A 23,595-nucleotide genomic window follows, 5' to 3' on the forward strand; every position below is an offset into this window, starting at 1 on the left:
CATGATATTGAAAAAAAAAAAAGATGGTCATGAATGCTTGTGTGTGTATTAATCCCTAAGCACTGTGCCAGGTGCTTGGTCCACAAAGCTGTTATTAACCTTCCCAATAGCATTATCTACGTGATCATCCGTATTTTATAAAGAAAGAGGCTTCAGGAACTTAGATGGTGACTGAAACCTTGCTCAGTGCTGCTTTTAATCCATCACACTCTGTCTAGAAATGTCTATATAGTAGCCAGAACCAACTCTGTCTTTTAGCCTCAAACAGTTAAAACAACATCAATCCTGTAATTATCTCATAATCTCTCATGAAGAAGAAAACCTTGAAAATTGACAGGGAGATGTCCTTAAGCTTCTACAATGACCAAGTAGGGAAGTCCTGTAAAGACACATGAATTCTATTCTTCTTATTCTTCTCCAAAGAAGAGTTCAACTCCAAACGATTCTCACCCAATTGTAGAAATGAAATCAAGCTCAAAAATTTCTTTACATGCAAAAAGTCAACTTTCTGAAAATTTTTCAACATGCATCAACTAAAACTCTGTCTGTTGCCCATCTTTTACAGAGTGGTTAGCAACAGAAGAATCAAAATGATCATTGAATTGTATTGTAGGTGACTGGAGAAGACCCCAGAGGAGAAAGGTTTGAAACAATCAGTTACAGTGAGGCTCAGGTGGGGCAGGCATTTGGTGCAGAGTAAGACATCACTTCAGATGCTTGCATCTCATACTGGACTGAGGTTCTTACAACTGTTAGCCCCGTCTTTTAGGGAAAAAAAGTGAAACACCAAGCTGTAACTTGCTAAGTCAAGACTTCCTAAATCAGAGTGACCTGATTCCAGCATTTAAATTCTTAATCTACAAATCACACTACTGAAAAATCTCACCATCATTCACAGGGACTATGACAACAGCCTCACTGATCTTTGAGCACCTCTTTTGATCCTCTACAATCTATCTTCACAGGACAGGGTGCTCACCGTAGTTTCTCTAGAACAGGGATAGACTCACCCTTCACCTGACTGAGACTTAGTCTGGCACAAAGTCTTCCATAATCAGGCCTCCTGACTGTTTCTGCTCCCCCATCGCCAACCATTTCCCCAACTTGCATTCTGGCAGTGGCACCAGCAGCCTTCAACAGAACCTGGTGTCCCAAGCTGTCCCCACCTTTGCTCAAGATGTTTGACGCTATTGAGAAAGTACCTGCTGCAGTCTGTCTGATTCATCCCGCTAATCATTTAAACCTCAGTAGTGACACCTAACATTTACCCCTTCCTTCTCAATGCTTCCAACCATTAATCCAGCAAGAGCTCCCTTTAATGCTTTCAAAACAGCTTACACCTGTGTCTTTCACTGTATTTACACACTTCATAGAGATTTTGCTTATACACCTTTTCTCCCAACTGTGCCATTAACTTTTCTAGAATGAAGACTACTGTCTCATTTTTGTAATCACAGCATCTAGCATGACATCAGCATTTCAAGTAATACTGCAACTCTAGAGTCATCTATATTTTAACATATTTCTGAAAATACTTTGCAAAATTGTGTTAATTTCTAAAGCAAACTAAAAAAAAAAAAAATAGGGATAAAGAAAGTTGAGGAGAGGAAATGGCCAAAATAATGTGAGTTTCTGTAGTGCGACATATAACTTCTAGAATCTGCATGGAAAGATACTAAAGTAACAGAAGTTGAAGGGAACAACAATGCCTTTAGGTGAGAATAAGGCAACACCTGATAAAATTATAATCAGATTGAAGCGGGTCTTACATTTACCCCTTCCAGATTCACAACAAAATAAGTATTAATACAGCAAATAATATTCTGAAGACTATACCTGCTTCTGGTTCCTGGAACCACAACACCATTACTTTCTGCATTTTTTCTCTGCAAAAATGTGGCAAACTTATTTCTTGTCCTCGGTGGGGTACTCAAGCTTTGTTCACTAGTACGTCCATCTTCCAGGTCAGGCACAAACATTTCAGAAGAGTTCATTGATTTATTATCTTCACAGCTATTTTTCTTAGTCTTCTTTGTAAATGAAAGGGAATACTGACTCAATAGATCATCTTCTGACAGCTCTGCCAAATAAAAACAAAATTATTATAAATCTTTGTTTCACTTGTGGTTAGAGATTTGGTCTTAACTATCCTAGTGTCCTAAGGATAAAGTCCTTTTTTTAAAAAACAATGCCTCACAAAAGGATGACTCAAAAAAAAAAAAAAAAAAAAAAAAAAAAAAAAAAAAGAAAGAAACTACACACACCAAAAATGCCCTTAGCTGTTTTACAAAATTACTTAACATTTAATGTCAATTATCTGTATAATTTCATGTTAAATTATCCTAATCAAAATCAAATAGTTATTGCTAAATAATCATTATACTAAGGGCCTGGATTTGAATGTAAAAAAATTTTAGAGCAACTTAACATGTAAATATATGATTAATGACTGATTTTTAAAATCTTCCAGTGAAACTAGAGCTATTATAAATACCACCTTTGTGCTACAGTGTTTTATGTATGTGACTGTCATGCAGTCAAAAGTAATCTGTGTTCTGGCTCTGATCCTCGTTGCCTAGCAAAGAGTCCCAGAGAGACTGTTATGTGTGAAATGTATTCTGTGGTATTAAAATAAATCATTAAGGCTAAGTAATACAAAAGGTTAAAGTCTGAGCTAGGCAAGGACATAGAAATAGCACTAAGATGCTTTAAGTTAGTTCAAGCGATACTCAGGATCAAAACAGCTTTCATTCCATAGAGGTGCCTCCATAGAGGCACAAGATTAGGGATATCAAAATATCAGACAAAATGATGGCTCAGATTCTTAAAAGGCATAGCTTTTTAGCAAAGCTACAGATCATTAAACTTGATCTTCATCCTTGGCAAAACTAAAATCTGTTTATTATAGAGGAAACTGAGTTCTTACAGAACAAAAAAAAATAAGTATTTTGAGATCCTCAGCAAGGCTTATCGATGAAGAAGCTATATCAGACTAATTTTCTGTGATAAGGTTACTAGCCCAGCTCTGTGTGTGTGGGAGTGGAGGGACTGGTTCTGTAGATGCAGCAAATCTTGAATTTACCAAGACAATTCAGTGTCTCTCAAATTATCCTAATGAAAATATAAAGCTATATCTACTATATGTTATTTATGTGGATTTGCAGCAATTTGTACAGCCCTGTAAGACAAGTAATAGGGAAGGCATTTGGCCTAGCAGTTAAGATGCAGCTCATTAAGCCCATATTCTATATTAGAGTGCCTAGGTTTGGTTTGCGGCTCTACTCTGTATCCCAGCTTCTTGCTAATGCATACCCTGAGAGGCATTAAGTACATGAACTGAAGCCCATATGGGGGACAGCACTGCAGGCAGAGGCTTATTAGCCTACTACACTACAGCACCAGCCCCAAAATGGCAACTTTTTAACAGATGGTACTAGAACAACTGGACTGCCAGAGGAGATAAGAAACCTTGATCCTTACCTTATAGTTTATAAAAAAGTTAACTCAAGATACATCATAGGCCAAATGTAAGAGATAAAACTATAAAGCTTCTAGAAGAAAACAGGAGGAAAAGCTTAGTGACTTTTGGTTTGGTAAAGAATTCTTAAATGTAACAAACACTCACTAGTATTTCATAAACCTGAAACACATACCACTTCTTTGTCTTTTCAAAATGGATAACTTCCTTGGAAGATTCAATCCTTTGGTACTAATGGTTTGCTCAATGCCAACAGTACTTGGATTTTCCTTCAATCGTGTAACATCTGAAACAATTTCCGACTCAGTTCTAGGGCAATAATTCCTATGCCAAATGCTATTTACATTAAATGTCTTTTGACAGGCTTTGTCGTTCCAACTATGACTTCTCGTTTGGGCAGGCTAAAAAATAAAAGGAAACAGTTTACTTGAAGAGAAATAATCAATGAATGTCCCTCTGTAGCAACATAAATTATAATAAGGGGGCTGGTGTTGTAGCACAGTGTGTTAAATCTCTGCTGCTGATGTTGGCATCCCATATTAGAGTGCAGGTTCAAATCCTGGCAACTCCACTTCTGACCATTTCCTGTAAATGTGCCCGGAAAAGCAGCAGGAGATGGGCTAAATACTAGAGTCCCTGCCAACAAGTGGGAGACATGGTGGAATTCCTGGCTCCTGGATTTACTGTGACCCTAACCTAACTGTTGGGGCCATTTGGGGAATAAACAAGCAGAGAAAAGATTAATCAGAGTCAAGTGATCTTGTTAGTCCATTTCTAAGAAACAAAAAAATAAACTTTCTTAAGAACAGCAGTGCAAGAAATGAGATTGCCACTGAAGGAAAGTGGCCAGAACAAAAGATCTTTAAAATTTAAGTACTGGGGCCAGTGATGTGGCACAGCAGGTAAATCCGCTGCCTAACTGTTGAAATCTTTACTTAGTATATACTAAGTTGATCTTCTGTATATAAAGATAATTGGAAATGAATCTTGATGAAGAATGAGATGGGAGAGGGAGTGGAAGATGAGATGGTTGCGGGTGGGAGGGAGGTTATGGGGGGAAAAGCCACTATAATCCAAAAGTTGTACTTTGGAAATTTATATCTATTAAATAAAAGTTGGAAAAAAAAATCCGCTGCCTGCAGCAATGGCATCCCAATCCCACATGGTCACTGGTTCAAGTCCCAGCTGCTCCACTTCTGATCTAGCGCCCTGCTAATATGTCTGGGAAAGCAGCGAAAGATGGCCCAAGTGCCACCTACGTGGGAGACCTGGAAGAAGCTCCTGGCTCCAGTCTGGCTCCGCTACAGCTGTTGCGACCATATGGCGAGTGAACCAGTGGATGGATGATCTCTCTGTCTCTCCCTCTCTCTGTAACTCTGCCTTTCAAATAAAATAAATCTTTAAAAAATTCAAGAATTATTTCAATACTTGAAATTATTGGAGGCTGGTGCTGTGGCATAGAGGTAAGGCTGCTGCCGGTAGCTCCAGCATCCTATTTGGGTGCCGGTCTGAGTCCAGGCTGACGTGCCTCTGAAGGCAGCAGAAGATGGCCCAAGTATCTGGGCCCCTGCACCCACGTGGGAGATATGAAAGAAACTCCTGGCTCCTGTCTGGCTCAGCCCTGGCTGTTGGGGTCATCTGGAGAGTGAATTAGCAGATGGAAGATCTATTTGTCTCTCCCTCACTGTCTTTGTAACTCTATCTTTCAAATAAATATGCCTCTAAATGATCATTTACGTATCCTTTAAAATGAACCTTAGATTTAAAACCATATAATTGTATTCTTAAGGTAACCAATTACCCCATCTCTAGAAATTAGTTGAGTTCAAACCAAAACAAAGTGATCTATGTCACAAATACTGGCTTTTATAAAATAGACTCACACCTGTTATCTTTATTGGACATCACAGAGAACCAGAAAGCTGCTTTGGTCTATACTGATTCTTGCATAAGACTCTGGGAGAAAGGGCTTAATGCCAGTGAGTAGCCCTAAGCAATCTTTTTTATGCTAATGTAATTATTCACAATTACAGCACATTTGAGAACTCAGTGAGCTGCTGAGAAGATTTCAATATAAGAGAGGTCAAAGGAGAAAAAATTAAATTACAAAAAGTGTAATTAGAATCCCACCTGACAAAAACCCCACAGAAACTTGGAATCTAAGTCCTTCATTAAAAGAAAGGGTAAAAATAAAAATAAAGAAATAAAGCAAGGATATCCTTTGAGAATTAACAAGGAAAATACTGCAATTGAGAAAAGGAGTATAAAAGACAATTTTCACAGTATGGTTCATAGCATTAGAGTCCACTGATAGTTTTACTGGGGAAAAAAAAAAAAAAAAACAAACAAACCAGAAAAAAGCAAGTTGAAAAATCACACTGAGAAGAGTAAATCACAAACAAAAACCATTAATTAATGGTTCTTTCAGAAATACCTGTATGAAAAAAGGAAAGACCTTGACAAGGATTTGGGTTTATGAGTGTTAGTGATCCATAACATTCACATTCATAATTGAATACATTCAATACAACCAACTAGTTCTGAGTTCCTGAGACAAAAAAACAAGATTAAGAATCACTCCTGATGAAATTATAACAGGAATTCAAATGAGTAAAGATAGCAAACAAGTTTCAGTCACTCTTTCAGCAGTAACCCCTCAAAACAATTCCATTAGAAATAAAATTATATCTGTGACTTCCAAACCGCAATGAAGATTGTATATAGACATAACAATTTTAAGATTTATTTATGGCCGGCGCCGCGGCTCACTAGGCTAATCCTCTGCCTTGCGGCGCCGGCACACCGGGTTCTAGTCCCGGTTGGGGTGCCGGATTCTGTCCCGGTTGCCCCTCTTCCAGGCCAGCTCTCTGCTGTGGCCAGGGAGTGCAGTGGAGGATGGCCCAAGTACTTGGGCCCTGCACCCCATGGGAGACCAAGATAAGTACCTGGCTCCTGCCATCGGATCAGTGCAGTGCACCGGCCGCGGCGGCCATTGGAGGGTGAACCAACGGCAAAGGAAGACCTTTCTCTCTGTCTCTCTCACTGTCCACTCTGCCTGTCAAAAAAAAAAAAAAAAAAAAAAAAGATTTATTTATTTATTTGAAAGTCAGAGTTACGCAGAGAGAGGAGAGGCAGAGGCAGAGAGAGAGGTCTTCTATCCACTGGTTGGCCTCAACGGCCAGAGCTATGCCCTTCTGAAGCCAGGAACCAGGAGCTTCTTCCGGTTCTCCCACAGAAGTGCAGGGGCCCAAAGACTTGGGTCATCTTCTACTTCTTTCCCATGCTATAGCAGAGAGCTGGATTGGAAGTGGAGCAGCCAGGTCTCAAACCAATGTCCCCATATGGGATGCTGGTACTCTACACGGCGGCTTTACCCACTATGCCACAGCACAGGCCCGACCTAACAATTTAGAAGCTCAGTAGAACAAAGAACAAACCCAAGTGTCTGAAGAGGCCAGTGAGAAGCCAACTTCACCCATAAAAACCTGGAGAGGGGCAAACGCTGTGGCGTAGCGGGTAAAGCCGCTGCCTGCAGTGCCAGCATCCCATATGGACGCCAGTTCAAGTCCCAGTTGCTCCGCTTTTGGACCAGCTCTCTGCTATGGCCTGGGAAAGTAGCAGAAGATGGTTCAAGTGCCGGGCCCCTGCACTCACTCGCATGGGAGACCTGGAAGCTCCTGGCTTCAGATCTCCATTTTGAGAGTCAGTTAGGGAAAGTGAGTTGGGCAATGTGAATCCATTTATGTTTAGCTTTTCATTTAATCTTTGTTTTCAGACAAATGGGTCTCTCCATCTTTTGAAACACCTCTTTCTATGCTACTGTTTGTAGGTTCCAGATGGTTCTGAAAGTGAGTGGATGTTAGCTGACGGTATGTTCAGTTAGATCTAGGAACTCAGGGACCAAGTAAGTCCCTTCTTTTCACCTTTTTTCAGCTGTTCCCGCCACAGTACCTGGTACCTCAAATTCCTGAGCCTTTCTCCAGGTTTTTTTTTTTAATTTACTTTTTTATCTTATTTGAAAGGTGGAGTTACAGAGGCAGAGAGAGAGAAGAGGAGGGGGAGAAAGGTGGAGTTACAGAGATAGAGAAGAGGAGGGGGAGAAGTCTTCCATTCACTGGTTCACTCCCCAAATGGCTGCAGCGGCTACAAGCTTCTTCCAGGTCTCCCACGTGGGTGCAGGGAACCAAGGACTTGGGCCATCCTGTGCTGCTTTCCCAGAAAAATTAGCAGGGAGCTGGGTAAGAAGTGGAGTGCCAGCACCCATAGAGGACGCTGGCACTCCAGGATGGGGCTTTAACCCGCTGTGCGCCAGCCCTGGAAGATCTCTTTTTGGAGAAAACATCCCGACATTGGAGAATTCACAAAAAACAAAGCCATCCTGATACCAAACAGACCACCTAAGATGAAGCCCAAGATAAACCTCACTTGTCACACAAAGCTTCCAGTGAGCTTTTCAGTGCCTCTTGTGTATGAACGAATGGAAAAAAAGGCCCCAACAAGAAAAAGGAAGAACCAAAACAAACAGAAAGCAATAATAAAAAATTCAGAGAAGAGATAATGCCAAGAGCAGAAGAAAAGATTATAGTAAGAGATTACAACCATGAAACAGGATCTTCCAAAAAGGGACAATTTAAGGACTGTTGTGGGTGATCCTGTGAGACTGCCTGCCTAGCCCATGCAGGAGGTTAGCCTGATTGCTGGTAGGCAGCATGCCCCCAGGCCAATCCTCCCCACCCCCCACCCCCTTCTGTTGAAGGTCAATCAGGTAAACTGCTCCTGGGTGTGGCCCAGGCCCACCTGGGAAGCTACTAGGCTTCGTAACCTTCAAGCTGATTGGAGAAGCATAGTGGCACCAATATCAAATTCATCCTATAGAATTAGTATTTCCCTGAATTAGCTATGCCCCTTCTGCCTGCCCTTTACAAGGTGTGCTTGATCGTTAATAAAATGGATATGTTCACTGAAACTTGTTTCCAGTGCTTGTCAAAGAACACCCTCGCATCGCCCCACCATCTCACACCGCGTTGGCCTTGAAGGAGGAGCCTGCAGAGCATGTGTATGTGAGAGAGGGAGAGGGGGAGGGGGAGAGGGAGGGAATAAATCAATGGAAATTTCTGCAATTTAGTTTTAATTAGTTTAAATAGCTCCTTGTGGCTGGTGGTTACTATGCTGAAAAGTAAAGGCTAGAAGATAAAATAAGGAAACAAACGTAAGTATAACGTCTACATAAATTGAGTTGACGAACATAAGTTCCCTTTTAGTCTCATGACAGATTTGTGCTCTTGGTAGATCAAACTTATTTCAGCTGACAGTAATGATTAACTTTCAATGCTCAGTGGTCACCTTCCCCAGGCTCACTTCTTTTTCTTTCTCAAGGAGCTCTGGTTCCTTGCCATGGTAAACACTTAGGACTCAATTCTTAGTCCAACCACAATAAACTTAAGTGTTCTTTTAACATGTTACCTCTTCCACACGTGATTTTCTTCAGCCCAGCATACCCATCCATCATGAAAACTACTAATCTCTGCAAACTGAGAAGACAATGCACATTCCTCTTTAAGAAGAGAGCAGAAAGCTTGGCTTGGCTTCACAGATCCCACGTTTATTAAATATGTAATATGGGAAAGTTACCAAACCTTGTAATTGTTTCCTCATCCATTAAAAGATTAATAGTATTGACTTCAGAGGCTTGCTAGAGAGTAAATGAGTAAATGTGTAAAGTTCTTAGAATACTTACAACACAGTAAATGTGCAAAAAAGTTTACTATTATTATTATGAAGCATTCTTAGAATTAAATGGATGTACTTGATTCCATGGAGCCCAGGATATATATTACAGGATTTGCCACATTTCTCTCTATATGTGTACATCTTCTTTCGCAACACAAGGAACACTTTACAGCCAAAGATAATATTTTACTTTCCTTTTCATTCTAGAACCCTAGTTCACCCAACCATGTTAATTACAGTACTTAAAAATGCTTAGTGAAGTACTGAATTAGTAAGCAAGAGTAAAAAAAAAATTTGGATTAGACTGAAAGCTACCAGAAGAAAATATCAACCAGAAAGACAATGAAGACAGTAGTTGAAAAGGAAGCCATGGTTTACTTCCCAGTGTTTTAGTGTGAGAGGATGAAAGAGGTATGTAAAGAGTTAAGTATGCTAAATAAAACACAGCACTGAGGATCACAAAGTTCTGCCTTTATGAAAACTACATTCTCCTAGGAAGAATCAGAAGATAAGCAAAATAGATACAATGTTATATAGCAGCAAGTACTAAAAACAAGAATATTAAGGAAAGGTGAGAAACAAGAATTTGTTTTGACTTATGGATAGATGAGATCACATTCATACAGATGCCTAAAAGATATGGAAAACTATGTGGTTGATGCACAGATGAGAAATTGTGCAGATGCAGAAGGATAAAGATGTAGACATGTGAGTTCTCTGTATGAAGTCCCAAGAGCTTAGGAAGGGAACAAACAGGAACTGAAAAAAGAGCAGAGTATGAACAGAAATATGAAGAGAAAGGAGAGAATAGTGGGGGACAATCGTATGGTATATACACAATCAACAAACAGTAGAAGGAAGCAGAAAAGGGTTCAAAGATACTTAGCAGGAGGGCTCACTAAATATTTGCTAAATTATCACTGAATAAAAAAAAGCTTTTACTTCTAAGGGGAGTGTTAAGTTTGAGTCATCAACAATATCAAATGCCAAATGAGTAAAAAACCACCAAATAATTTTCTTTTAAAGGAAATTTGAATACTAGTATATAATATAGCTATTTATTAATTGGAAAAAAATTAATAATCCTATGTTCTAAGAAGGATAATTTTTCTAGGATCAAGTTGTTTTCAATGAACATTCTGTATAGTACCTGGATATAGAAATGTTTAAAGTATGTTTAGTAAATGAAGATTTGCACTCCTGAAACATGACTAAGGTGTACTTTTATGTAGTCATTAAAATGTTACCATGGCGGTATCTGGATTGTAGTCATCAATCTGCTCAAAAGTATTGATATCCTTATTTCCAAGTGCTATCTGAAGAGCTATGGCATCATCAACATACCTAGGTGAAGAAAGTTAAGGAAAAATGCCTTTATTAGCAATCAATAATCCAGAAAACATTTTCTATTGTTACAGAAAACCTTCATGTTTATGACTCAAATGGGTCCGACTTCTTTTTGTACCAATTACTGCAACCATAAACAGTTTGCTAGTCTTTCTGCCCCTACACTACCTGGCCATCTTCTGAAGTCACACCTCAAGTTATCCCTTCCTCCCTCTCTTTCAAAGAAGATACAGGGAATATCCCAGACACAACCTAAGCGATTCAGGGCTCCAGATCAGCCTGAGGGTCTATGGCCAGCAGATATGGGAAGGGCATTCTCTCCCGGTGAACTCATGTGCCCAGTGGTCCTGACGATAAGTCAAGCTGGTTGGTCAGGAGTTCTCTCAAGTGCAACCTTTGGAATGTAGATCATAAGTGACTGACCCTGTGCATGTTCCTGTGAAGTCAGTCTAAGTAACCACCATGGCATGGTGTACGAGTTTCAGAGTTATAAATTCCATGAGCAAGGTAATCAGAATTAACAAAGTACAGATCTTACTATAAAAAGCAAAAAACATTTTGTAAGCTATTTACTGAATGTCAAAAATATCATGATAAAAATGATCAAAGAAGGCCCAAATTCAAACATTCTGGTTCAAAAAGGATACTGTCCAGCATAGCTCAGTGTTTCTGGATCAATGTCATCTTCATAGGCATTCAGAGGGATGAGTTTCCTTCTGATGGGATCAAAAACTAGCTGATAAAGGAAGGTGTTGTTGGCTCGAATAAATCCTTCAATGTAATCCTCAGGTACTGTTATATTCATCTTGAGATAATGTCCAATTTTCTTGATAACCTAGCAATGGATACAAAAATATTTTATCTGCAACCAAAGAACAGGGAGCACAGTAACCCAAGACTAATAAGATTACCTTAGAGGAACATGAGAGGGGACTGAGAAATCAATTATTTTCATACACATAAAAAATGTTCTCCAAACACAACCATGTCATATCACTTACAACTCTAAGTATCATAATTTATATTTTCTTTGGTTTTTACACTGCTACTCCAAAGGACCAATAATTCAGTTATATATCAAGATTATATTCCTAGATGTAACTATAAGGCACATTATTCAGTCTCAAAGTCTCTTTCACACCAAAAATAAACAACATATAAAACCTGAGGACTAAAAAACCTAAATACTCAGATTTTTACACTTAAGCTGACATGCTAATTTCTGTTAGAGTCACAAATGCTAAAAGTGGACAGGATCTTAAATACTCCATACCAAACCCATAGACAAAGAAGGGAAGACTCAGAGAATCAAAGTGATTCTGAAGTCACAGGCTGATCAGAGCACATGGCTCTATTCCTAGCTGGGCCACTATCTTCCAACCTACAGATCTTCCCATTATACCAGACCTCCCTTAGCCCTGAGGACTCATACTTTATATTTCTGGGAATAGAAAATGGGATTTCTGCTCTGCTAACTCTAAGGGCTTAAAGAACTACCCAAGAGGAAAATGAGCTTCTCTAATATACATATATTAAGGTAATGACATCAGAAAAATATATATTAAAGTGATGTATAATGTCTCAGTTTATCAGAGGATACATGACACCTGATAATAAATGCAATTAAATGAAGAAGTAGATCTGAGAATCAAGCAGTCTTTTATCAAGCCATGTTAAAGAAATTTGCTGAAGAATGGGATGGGAGAGGGAGTAGGAGGTGTGATGGGAGTGGGGGTGGGAGGGCAGGAATGGAGGGTAAGAACCACTGTACTCCTAAAAGCTCTACATATGAAATTTGTATTCATTAAATAAAAGCCTTCTAAAAAATAGATATACATGAAGATAAACTAAAAAAAAAAAAAGAGATTTGCCTAAATGGACAACACCTCTCATAACATTTGCTTTGGAAAATTGGTTATTATTTCATAAAGTATGCTATTTTGTTAATTTATAATTAATTTATTAAGTTTAAGTGAATTAAAACAATTAAGCTTTGTTTTAATCACTAATTTGGTAAATATCAAGAGCTATAACCCACACATAAAAAAATTATTAACACAAAGCTTTTAAGAGTATAAAGGGTTGGGGCCAGTGCTGTGGCACAGCAGGTGAAGCCACTGCCTGCCGTGCCAGCATCCCATGTGGGCGCCAATTTGAGTCTCAGCTGCTCCACTTCTGATCCGGCTCTCTGCTATGGCCTGGGAAAGCAGTGGAAGACTTGGGCCCTTGCACCCACATGGGAGACCTGAAAGAAGCTCTTGGCTCCTGGCTCCAGATTGGCGCAGCGAGCCGTTGCAGCCATCTGGGGAGTGAACCAGCGGATGGAAGAGCTCTCTCTCTCTGCCTCTCCTTCTCTCTCTGTGTAACTTTGACTTTCAAGTAAATAAATAAATCTTTAAAAAAAAAAAAAAAAGAGTACAAAGGGATCTTTAGATCAAAAGGTTTGAGAATGATTACTATGAGTAATCTTGAAAATCAAGAGTATGAGTTTAATATAATTCAACCCAATACTCTTTTACCCTTTTTATAGTAAACATTTTTTAAAAAAGATTGATGTATTTACTTGAGAGGTATAGTTACAGAGAGAGGAAGAGACAGAGAGAAAGGTCTTCCATCTGCTGGTCCATTCCCCAGATGGCCACAATGGCCAGAGCTGAACGGATCCTATCTGGGTCCAGGGGCCCAAGCACTTGGTCCATCCTCTACTGCTTTCCCAGGCACATTAGCAAGGAGCTGGATCGGAAGTGGAGCAGTCACGATTCGAGACAGCACCCATGAGATGTTGGCGCCCCAGGCGGAGGCTTAGCCTACTATGCCACAGCACCGGCCTCCCTCTAGTAAGCATTTTAAAAATTACTATTCCTGCTGAAAACATGGCTCTTATAATATTTGCTAGTTTCTAGAAGAAAAAGATCCAATGTTTTAGTCATTTGCTCCTTTCAGTAACATAATATAGACCACTGGCATAATAGAGTATTTACCATACACATTCTATCATTAAAGAAATGCTGCAAAAAATGAGTAAATCACTGGTAAATCACTCTTACCTTTACAATGTCAGGATTATTGGCCAGTCTTAGCACTTTGCATGCCTTTGCTAATCCAATCCCACGCAGTGATGAGAGATAGTCACAGCCAGAAAGAATACACATGTAACGGAATTTCTCTTCTGTGAATACATCCCCAAGTTGTCTACACATTCCTAGCCGAGCTTGATCAATTTCTAGTCCATTTCCATATTGGTCCATTTTTAAAATCACCTTGAAAAGGGAAATTGTTAATACCTAGAAGGATAACTGCTATTTGTCATTTACGTAGTCTACTACAATACTTCTTAGAAATCTGTCTTCACTGTAACAAAGAGGCAGGCAGGCAGGTTAAGAATTACTAAATCTGCAAATAAGTTAAACTGAAGCATAGGATTTGACTAGATAAGATTACACAGCCACAATGTGGTTGTCCTGACTCTGGTATAAAGAAATCCTTTCCTGTACCTCTTTTTCCTACCTACATTATAAGGCTGGCATGACAATCAACTGGTAAGACACACAAAAGGCATTTTCTCTTTACCTTCTACTTTGGCATTCTAAAGTAACCTTTTCTCTTAGTATTGAAGCAATATTTATTTATTATTATTACACCCTTAATACTACCATAATAAAGTCCTCCATTAAAAAGTTTTATGATGGAGCCAGCACTATGGCATAGTGGGCTAAGTCTCCGCTTGCAGCACCTAGCAGTTCCTCTTCTGATCCAGCTGTCTGCTGTGGCCTGGGAAAGCAGCAGAAGATGGCCCAAATACTTGGGCCTCTGCACCCGTGTGGGAGACCTGGAAAAAGCTCCTAGCTCCTGGCTTCAGATCGGCCCAATTCCAGCCATTGGGGCCATTTGGGGAGTGAACTAGTGGACAGAAGACCTTTCTCTCTGTCTCCCTCTCTCTGTAACTCTACCTCTCAAATAATAAATAAAATCTTAAAACTAAACATTTTATGCAATTCTAAATAACTGCATTGCATGCCATTAGTAGAGAAGTTGTTTACCTAACCTATTGAATGTGTTATTATTAAAAACTGGCAAATCTACATTTTTTAAAAAGATTTTATTTATTTATTTGACAGGTAGAGTTACAGACAGTGAGAGAGACGGAGAGAAAGGTCTTCTTTCCGTTGGTTCACTCCCCAAATGGCTGCAACGGCTGGAGCTGTGCCGATCCAAAGCCAGGAGCCAGGTGCTTCTTCCCAGTCTCCCATGCAGGTGCAAGGGTCCAAGCACTTGGGCCATCCTCTAATGCTATCCCAGGCCATAGCAGAGTTGGACTGGAAGAGGAGCAACCAGGGCTAGAACCGGCGCCCATATGGGATGCCAGTGCCGCAGGCAGAGGATTAACCTAGTGAGCCATGGTGCCAGCTCCTGGAAAATCTACATTTTACTAAAGAATTCAGATAGAATCCTCCAATCTTAAGGGCCTAATTGTGATATTGTCCAGAATATACAAATGCCATGCATTTTAAATAAAATGCTTCTTTTCATTTTAAACAATTATTAATATTACAAAATAGGTGTTCCTTGCGATTTAAAAGAAAATAATTATTTGTATAGAGGAAAAAAATTTAGTATCTTGATTTGCACTACTTAAATCTACATAGAAAAGTAGTATAAAGTAGTTGCAAGTAAGTACCTTTTTACAGCCAAAAGCTAGGAGATCAGAATCCTCTGTGATTATTGCTTGTACAATTCCAACTTTGTTAAGATAGGCCAACTGTGCATCAGCTTCATAAGGAGCCACAAGGCAATCCACTCCCTGAGACCTAGCAGCCTGCAAGAAAGAATTATAGCAAATCTCCAGCTCAGCAACCAGAAAGCACTAAACAACTTCCTGTTTCAAACCCATTTTATTACTAACCTCAACATGAACAGGTTAATGTTACTTTCAGAAATCACTTCCTTTAAAGTAGAGTTTTTCTAGTTTCAGGTCTAGTAAGAGGTATTTCAAGAAGTTCATGGAAAATGTGTATTATGAGAAAATTCCAACATCTCTCAATTTCATTTTCCATGAACTTTCTGAAGCATCCTCATGTCTTGAACCATGGCCACTTAATGTTTTAAAAAATCAATTTGTAAATTTTAGGAAATATTGCTACACTTTCTGAGGAGGGAAAAAGTGTAAGCTACATAATTATTGCAAATTAGAGAAAGCTTCTATCTGAAGAATAGTTATGTTCCAAAAGTATTCAAGGTATTGGGAACATTTGAATCTATTTTCCTCAAAAAAAGTAATATAATAGTTTGTCCTGTCAGTCAGGCTACAAAGGTCTGTCTGATGCTATATTGATAAAATGATACATTCTAATCATTAATTCTAAGCCAATTCACCATGGATTTTTAAGAATAACCTTGCAGCCCCCACTATAGCCTGTCTCAAAACCTGAGTAGATGGAACACAAATTTCCTTGTTCCAAATTACAGCCTGTGGCTCTCAAGGCCTGAGGAGGCTGAGAAGAAAGAAACAAGGAAAAGGCATCAAGTTCTTGCCACTACCAACTCTGGTGACAATGTGCAACTTGCCATTTTTCTCCTTTTTCTTGCCCAGCAAGTGCCTTTCATCCTTTGTAGCACTATGTCTCTAGTCAGGGTTTCTCCTCCACTTCCACATGCAGCCTCTCTTCCTGGAGCTACAGACAGCATTTGATTTCTCTTATACTTCACATCCTCTCCAGCACCCTAGCCTTGCTTTCCACCTTGACCCACACAGAAAGACAAAAGAAATGCCCACAAAATAAAGAGCCACAAAATGAATTTTACTGTTTATTTTAGCTTAAGAACTGGATGGATTGCAGGACTATAAGCTGGGAAAAGTTGCGCCATCTTATCATTAGGCCTTTACAATACAGTTTGAACACAAGGCCTCTAAAAAGGGAAAGTAAAGGCTGGGACTGTGGGCACATCGACACTTGGAGTTACATGGCAAGAAAAGAGGCTTCCAGATAGAATAAGGAAAATATGAGTCTGTAGACTTCCTAAGGCAGTCAGGGAGGTTCAATAGATCTCTGACCATCACTCAACAGTAAGGTTACACAAGAGTGGGTGAGACCGCAACCTCTAGCAATTTGTCCTTTTCATCGTAACAGGTCAATGGAAGTCTGTCTCAAAATGAAGTTATTGCTTGGAATTTCTCCCTTAGAAATTGCTGGTCTCCTCTCTTCTGATGATACTGTTTCCTTCTTCCTCTGACATCTGCCCCTTCACTTGAGGTTAAGCCTAAATGATTTTTTCCTCCCTTGATTTTCTTGTTCTCTCCTTAACATAAAACCCATCATTAAATGAACATCACCATCTGTTCTTCTGGCTGCATTTTTTTTTCTGCATTTTGTTTATTTACTTACTTTAATCACTTTGTGGGCCATAGCATGTGTGATATTGATAGAACGGGTAAAACATTCTCGAGCTTCTGAGACTTTCCCCTCACGAAGAAGCTGTTTTCCCTTAAGGAGATTGGCTTGTCGTCGTCTACAACAAAAGAATAGTGTTTGAAAGTGTAAACCAGATTATTAGTAATATTAAAGATCACATCAGCAACATTTATGTCAAAAGACAATACAGTAGCTAAGATATTTTTAAGAAGTGTGATAATGATCTAGCACACATAGAACATTTAAGAAAATCTGTCACATACTAGTTTATAAATCAAGCCTTATCAAATTAAAATTTTTAGAAACTGGTATGATATAAACCAGCATCTTAGCACAAATAAGTTAACAGATTAGAGAATCAACTTACTCTCTTCTAGACCTTTCCACTTCTTTTTTTGAAGGTAAAGTGCATCCGTCAAAAACAAGAACAGGTTTGATTCCATGAGATAATAACATATTTACGAATTTCATGCAAAATCCCACATACCTATGGGGGCAAAAAGGAAAACATGCATTTTTAGTGTCTTGTATCTTTTAAGGTAATACTTTTAAAAAAATATATTTTTTTTTTTGAGAAAATTTTTTCTCCTGAGAAATACAAACTGATACTTGGGTCCAAATCCTGCCTTGGATACTTATGGGCAAGATGATGCTACTTGAACCTCCAAGCCATCATTTCCTTTTCTGTAGATCAAAGGGCTGTGACATCCTTTCTGGTTCTGAAACCATGTGGTTCCAAACCTCATGTTTTTTTTTTCCATTTTGTCTTAATTTTGAAAAATTTTGAATCTATTGAAAAGCTAAGAGTTGTGCAATAATAATCAGCTGATTCTTCCAACAATACCATATTCACACCTAAGAAATTTGTCAGTGACACAATATTATCTAATATGCAACCTGTACTAAAATTTGGTCTACTGTCATAATTAGTAGCACCCTGGTAAATGTTTAACAATCAGATTTGAGGAGAATAGGAGTCTGATTTCTCTGACATGAATATTCCATAAAGGCAATTAAGCTACTAATGTGGAATCAATGAATGCTAGGTTGGGAAGACAAGGGATCTATTAAGTTCATAAGAGACAGTCCAGCACACCACTGCCATACCTACTCCCTCCCATAACCCATTATCCAATCAAGGATCAGGTATCACATTTAATTTTTTTTTTTATTCTGACAAGCCAATAAACATCAGCTGCATTTATAACTCCTATCATTTTATAAAGGTAAGTAATTTGTCTATGGCCATAGCACCCTGAACACATTAGATCTTGTATGATTTTGGAAGAAAAAGAGATCTCCATTTTATGTATTTCACAGACATTTTTTTCAAGTTAGCACACATAGATTCAGTCTTTATAACAGTCATAAAGGTTTATCATAGGCTGATCCAATTTTTCTTTTTGGTAACCCTTTTTGGCTAATACTCGTATCTACTATCCAAAAGTTGACCCCAAAAGGGAATCAATTCTAGCAAATGCTATTTCCTAGTTGCTACAGAGAAAAAATTAAAATAACAGATACTTTTTAAAGCCCTAACACTTTTTAGTTCAATAAACATTTACCAAGCACCTATTTTAAAGTAAACTCTGGAATTCATCTCTTACCTCTAACAATAAAGAATACTGACTGTATTTTGAACAACTCTTCCAAATAGTCAAAAATCAGAATCCAGTATTACAAAAACCCTAATGTTCTCCCATGAGGAAATGTTCAAAGAAACAGTGACAGTAGCAATGAAAATCTTGCAGATTTCAACTATAATTGCAATGAATCAAAATTAGTGGTAGAAAAGAAACTACTTTCCAAAAGTATTCTCAGAAGCTTCAGTAGTGAAGTACTCAGGTCCCCTTAAATATCCACATGCTGTTGTCACAGGTTACCTTTGGTAAATTAACTTCATAGGCCCTGAAAGTTACAAACACCTACTATTCAATAATGCCTTTCATCTTTTTCTAGGAAACAAATACAATTAACTCAACTTACCTATTTCCTGTTGTATTCAGGTAGGTTATATTAAGATCTGTGAGCTTTCCCTCCAGGAGGCAAGTTATATATTACCATAAAAAGGGAAGAAGGAAGCTTAACACTAGCCAAATCTCTGGAAAATCTCACCAGAAATTATCCTTGTTTTAACATTTCTATTTAAGAAATGGAGGACATTAGAGTCCATTGAACATGCCTGAAATGAGGTTACAGAGTTAGGATTGGGTATCAATATGTGCAACTATTTTGCCCCCAAGTGAAGTCAAAACATTCTATCCCTTTGAAACAACTGCCTTGTTTAGCTAATAGGATGAACCGTGCATTTCCTGTACCCAAAGTATGAGAGTCTGAAATTAAATTCTGAAAGCGTTGTTAAAAGTTTATTTTAAATAAAGAATACAGAAGACAGTTTTTGTCTTGGTCCATCCATGTTCTGGTATTCTAGCTTATAATAAAGTAGTCATCTCTGACTGGCAATAGTCTACAACACAGAACTTTCACTTCTTGATAAACTGTGGCACTGAGTGAAAACAACCAATTCTGAAATAAAAGCATGTTATTCTTAATTTTTCAAAGAATTAAGGTCTAAACTCACCGATCAGTAGGTTCACCTTTGGCTAGTTTATCAGCACAAGCAATGGCTCCTTTGTGAAGCCAGCAATATGTATCCACAGCTACTGCCTGTCCTTTGTATTTCCTCACATGGATGGGTTCAGAAGCTTCTTTGATAAACTGTAGTAGTCCTTGTATCCCCATGGTGCCAAATTAACTACGTGATATGAAAGGAGAAATGGAAAAAGCAGTATTTAAAGCAAATTATATGTACCAAAAAAGTTTTAGCAAAAGTTTGGAATACAATACAGGAACACTATTGTTTAGGTATTTGAGAACCATTGTTCTTTAATGTTTCAATTGGGCTCCTCTCTGACAAATGATTTCTGTAGTCCAGAATTTATACCAATCACTAATATTCCCTCTAATACCACTTTATAGTCACTTAAGTTTATTCTTTCCAAAGAACTTTTGCACTTAGGATCATGACACATGCTCCAAGCTCCAAACACTATGCTGGGCACAAATGAGGCGCTAAAAAACAAGTATTAGTTCCCCCTATAAATTAACAATTATTAACAAATACAAAACTGTGTGTGCTCTGGCATCACAATGCCACTAACAAAGGTATTGTAAGGGCCAACATGCATGCACATAAGAGAAAAAAAAAAACACTTGTAGGAAGTAGGTTTTCAGTGGAAAAAGAAAAATGAATAAAACAAAGAAACATCTGTCGTTTTCAGGACTGACCTGACTAGAATTCACTATCTCAAGCAACGAACATTCTAGTGACAAACGGTGGTGGTGCCTATGGGCAACTCCATCAGACTCTCTGAAAGAGAAATGTGCCACTGCCTGCGGTATGCACACCCCATGACAAAAAGTAGCAGACACAATGAGCACTCATCTCATCACACAAATCTCCGCCATCGAAAAACCAAGCGTGGAAAGACAGCTACAAGTGCAGGATTAGCTTACCCGGTTGTTCACGGAGCTCTGATGCTCTAGCCGACAGTTCCTCGACCTTCAGCCTTTTCTCAGCTCCCACTTGGGGTAACTGCGATTCACGAACCTGGAGTGAGGGGAGCAGAAGAGGGCTCTGAAGTTTAAACAGGCAAGCAATTCGGATGCAGGTGGGCCTCAAGCCCGTTTGGAAAAACGATTCGTGTCCTACCTCTCCGATAACGTCTCTAAATAGCGGTTTCTTCCACTGCGAGGAGAGCGCACACAATCCCCATTTCGCGACACGTGTGTAAGCGTCTTCTAGGCCAGGTCAATATCCTTCAAGGAGCATTTCCTCCTTCGCACAGCGGGAGGCACCGAGCGCCGCGCCGCGCCCTTCATCTCTCGGCGATCCCCGAAGCGCCTGGGCTGGCAAGAGCAGCAGCAATTTCACCTCCTTATTCCCCTAAGTCTCGCCGGGAACGTGCAGGCCTGGCCGCCAAACCCAACCCAAGCCACGCGCTTCCGTCGGCCAGGACAAACTGGAGTGCGCAGCGTTGACAAGTGCGCCGCTTTCGCGTGAAAACGAGATGGGCAGCTTCCGAGGACACAGAAGTCCCGCTGCTTGGTGGCTGCTCCGCCGGGCGTCGCCTGTGGGGCGTGAGGGGGCTCCCTCCGCTCCCAGAACCGCAGCCTCAACTTGGCCAGACCTTCCCCTCGGAACCGAAGGCTGCACTCAGGTGTAGGGCTCGGCTGCAGGGTCGGCAAACCTCGCCAGCCCTGCTCTTCCTCTTCCTGGAAAACCCTGAACCCCAGGAGAGAGACGGGGGAGAACGCGCTGATCGACCCACGCGGGGTCCGCAGGAACCCACCCGTTAGCCTCCGCACAGGTCACTCCCTTCACTTTTCGGAAAGGGCTCTCCTCGCGGCTCGAGGGCAGCGGGACTGGGGCCCGGAAGCCCGCCTCAAACGCCCCTCACCCGAGCCACAGCAACCGAAACCGGCACGCAGAACTTAGGCAAACCAGCTGCGGCGCAGCGCCCACAGTCGGCCCCTTTCAATTTGCGCGGGATCCCCCGAGACCCCGCCCAGGGGACGTGACGTTAGCGCGCACGCCGTGGAGCCGGCTCCGTTTCCGGCCGCCCGCGCCCCTCTGGTGGTGAAGCCCCAGCCTTGAGAGACGCCATCGGGTCCCGCTGGCGGGAGTGTGTGGCTGCTGCGGCCTTCGGAAGGTGCGGGATGAGGTGGCCACTGCGGAAGCACGGAGGGTCGGCGCCCTGGAAGTTGGACATTTTTGCGCTCGCGCTCACGCTGCTGGGAGTTGTAGTTCTCTCCAGACTGCAGCCTCAGTTCTGGGCCGCTGAGGTTTAAAGAGCGCCTCCTCGTGTTTGTGTTAAAGTTAAAAAACCTGGAAAAGGAGCCTCTTCGGAATTAGTCCCCTAGTCTCTTTCACCATCGCCACCTCCCAAATCCCTCATTTTCTTTGAGTCCAGTCACTTCAGTACAAGTTGTTGCTGGACTCTTCCCTGGTGCAATAGTGTTACTGGTTGAAATCCGCCCTTGCCACTTTAACGCCTGGCACTCTTTGACGTAAGTCAGCGAAAATTTTACCTTTAAAACCAAACAATATTCATTAAATTTGGAGGCAGAGTGACAGAGAGGGCTCCCATCCTCCGGTTCACCCTCCAAATGCCCACAATGGCTGGAGTAATGGCCAGGTACCAAGATCCAGAAGCAATGTGCCTTTCCCATGTGGAGTAGAAACTTGATCGCTGGAGCCATCGCAGAGCCTTCTGGAGTGAGCATTACTAGGAAATTGGAATCAGGTATGGAACCCAGGCGGCAATATGACACTCCATTTCTTAGCTCCTAGACCAAAAATCTTTAAAAATGCTCCCCCTAAGAATCTTTAGAAATGGACCTATAGTCACAGACTTTAAAGACATTTTGAACTTCAGCGGCCATTTAGAGTTACATTTCCAGTCCTCATAATGCCCCTAGATTTGGTTGCTGTTCCCTAAGGAATGTCGTGATGAAAAAAATCGGGAAGAACTTTAGGTCAGGCCACAAAGTATGTTCTGGACCCAGAGATCAGCTGGAAGAAGTGAGCACATTGTTAAAAATATTCCCTTGTTGTTAGCCCATCACAAAAACACCAAACACCAACACCCACAAAACACCAAACACCGGAGTAAGGGAAAGGGTTTATTGGGGAAAACCCAGCAGACTGGAGGGGAGGGACGAAGAAGGATAAGACAGTATGAGAGAGAGAGAGAGAGAGAGAGAGAGAGAGAGGAGCTAGTGAGGAGAGAAGAGAGGCAAGAGGAGGAGAGGAGAGCAGATACAAAGAGCTAAGAGAGCCACGTGTTAAGGAACAGGCCCTTTTAAAACCTTGCAGGAGAGCGGGCAGGGAAGCAGGAGCAGCGAATGCCATTAGGATGGGGGTGGAGGTTGGCACATGTAATTGGGCCATGTGGCTACCTGGCTTTCAGCAATGGTGGTGGAACCAGGTCATAGGATGTAAATCAGGGTGTAGATCGCACCATAGATAAAACTGCCCCAGTTTCCTAACACTTGTGACTGCCTTTTCTATGTTTCTCTCATTCTACTTCTATTAAAGTGCCTTCAAGAGCAGTCTAGTATCTGTCATGCCAACATAGTAAATTAAAAATTGTTGAAAGGGTGCCACTTTGGGTCTTGTGTTTGAAGGGCTGCCTGGTTTTCAATTCTGGACTTTAGGTGGAGACCAGAAGAGAGAAAAATTACTGTGTTCATCAGCTTTTTGTTACTGTAATGAAATACTTGAGGCAGGACAACTTTATAAAGGAAATGGGCTTATATTGGGCCATGCTTCTGAAGTTCACATCCAAGATGGTTCAGCTTCTGGTAGTGGTATTCTTGTCCTGAGGTGGGCCAGAGCATCCCATGGCAAGAAACAGGAAGCGTGTGTGTCAGTCTGTGTAGGGGAGTTGCATTGTAATGGGGTAATGACCTGGTGGATCTAGTAACTTTCCAGAGATCCCAGCTTTAAATAACATAATTTGATTAAATTTCCACCTTCTTAGTTCCATTAATGTAAGACTTTGGAGACTAAATTCCTGAGTTTAGGGGTGCAAATATTCAAACCACGTCAGTTATTGCCCCTTCCTC

General features: G+C 40.5%; 1 protein-coding gene across 2 annotated transcripts in view; it reads right to left on the reverse strand.

The window, feature by feature from the left end:
- The window catches only part of LOC100338764 (exonuclease 1), a 33,320-nt gene extending 11,789 nt beyond the window's left edge, over positions 1–21,531 (reverse strand). The window contains exons 1-12 of one of the 2 annotated variants that reach the window (XM_051821468.2): positions 21,318–21,483; positions 20,678–20,874; positions 20,482–20,575; positions 19,547–19,720; positions 17,333–17,452; positions 16,939–17,062; positions 15,234–15,371; positions 13,603–13,815; positions 11,203–11,390; positions 10,456–10,552; positions 3,654–3,879; positions 1,837–2,080 (exon numbers count right to left, since the gene is read on the reverse strand). In XM_051821468.2, coding sequence (XP_051677428.2) covers positions 1,837–2,080; positions 3,654–3,879; positions 10,456–10,552; positions 11,203–11,390; positions 13,603–13,815; positions 15,234–15,371; positions 16,939–17,062; positions 17,333–17,452; positions 19,547–19,707 — 1,511 coding nt within the window. In that variant the 5' untranslated portion in view covers positions 19,708–19,720; positions 20,482–20,575; positions 20,678–20,874; positions 21,318–21,483. Of the gene's footprint in view, positions 1–1,836; positions 2,081–3,653; positions 3,880–10,455; positions 10,553–11,202; positions 11,391–13,602; positions 13,816–15,233; positions 15,372–16,938; positions 17,063–17,332; positions 17,453–19,546; positions 19,721–20,481; positions 20,576–20,677 lie in introns of both variants that reach the window. The other variant, XM_008268232.4, reaches the window with a different exon arrangement.
- Positions 21,532–23,595: the final 2,064 nt, after the last annotated feature.

This window comes from Oryctolagus cuniculus, chromosome 13, assembly GCF_964237555.1.
Source record: "Oryctolagus cuniculus chromosome 13, mOryCun1.1, whole genome shotgun sequence".
Classification (NCBI taxonomy): domain Eukaryota; kingdom Metazoa; phylum Chordata; class Mammalia; order Lagomorpha; family Leporidae; genus Oryctolagus; species Oryctolagus cuniculus.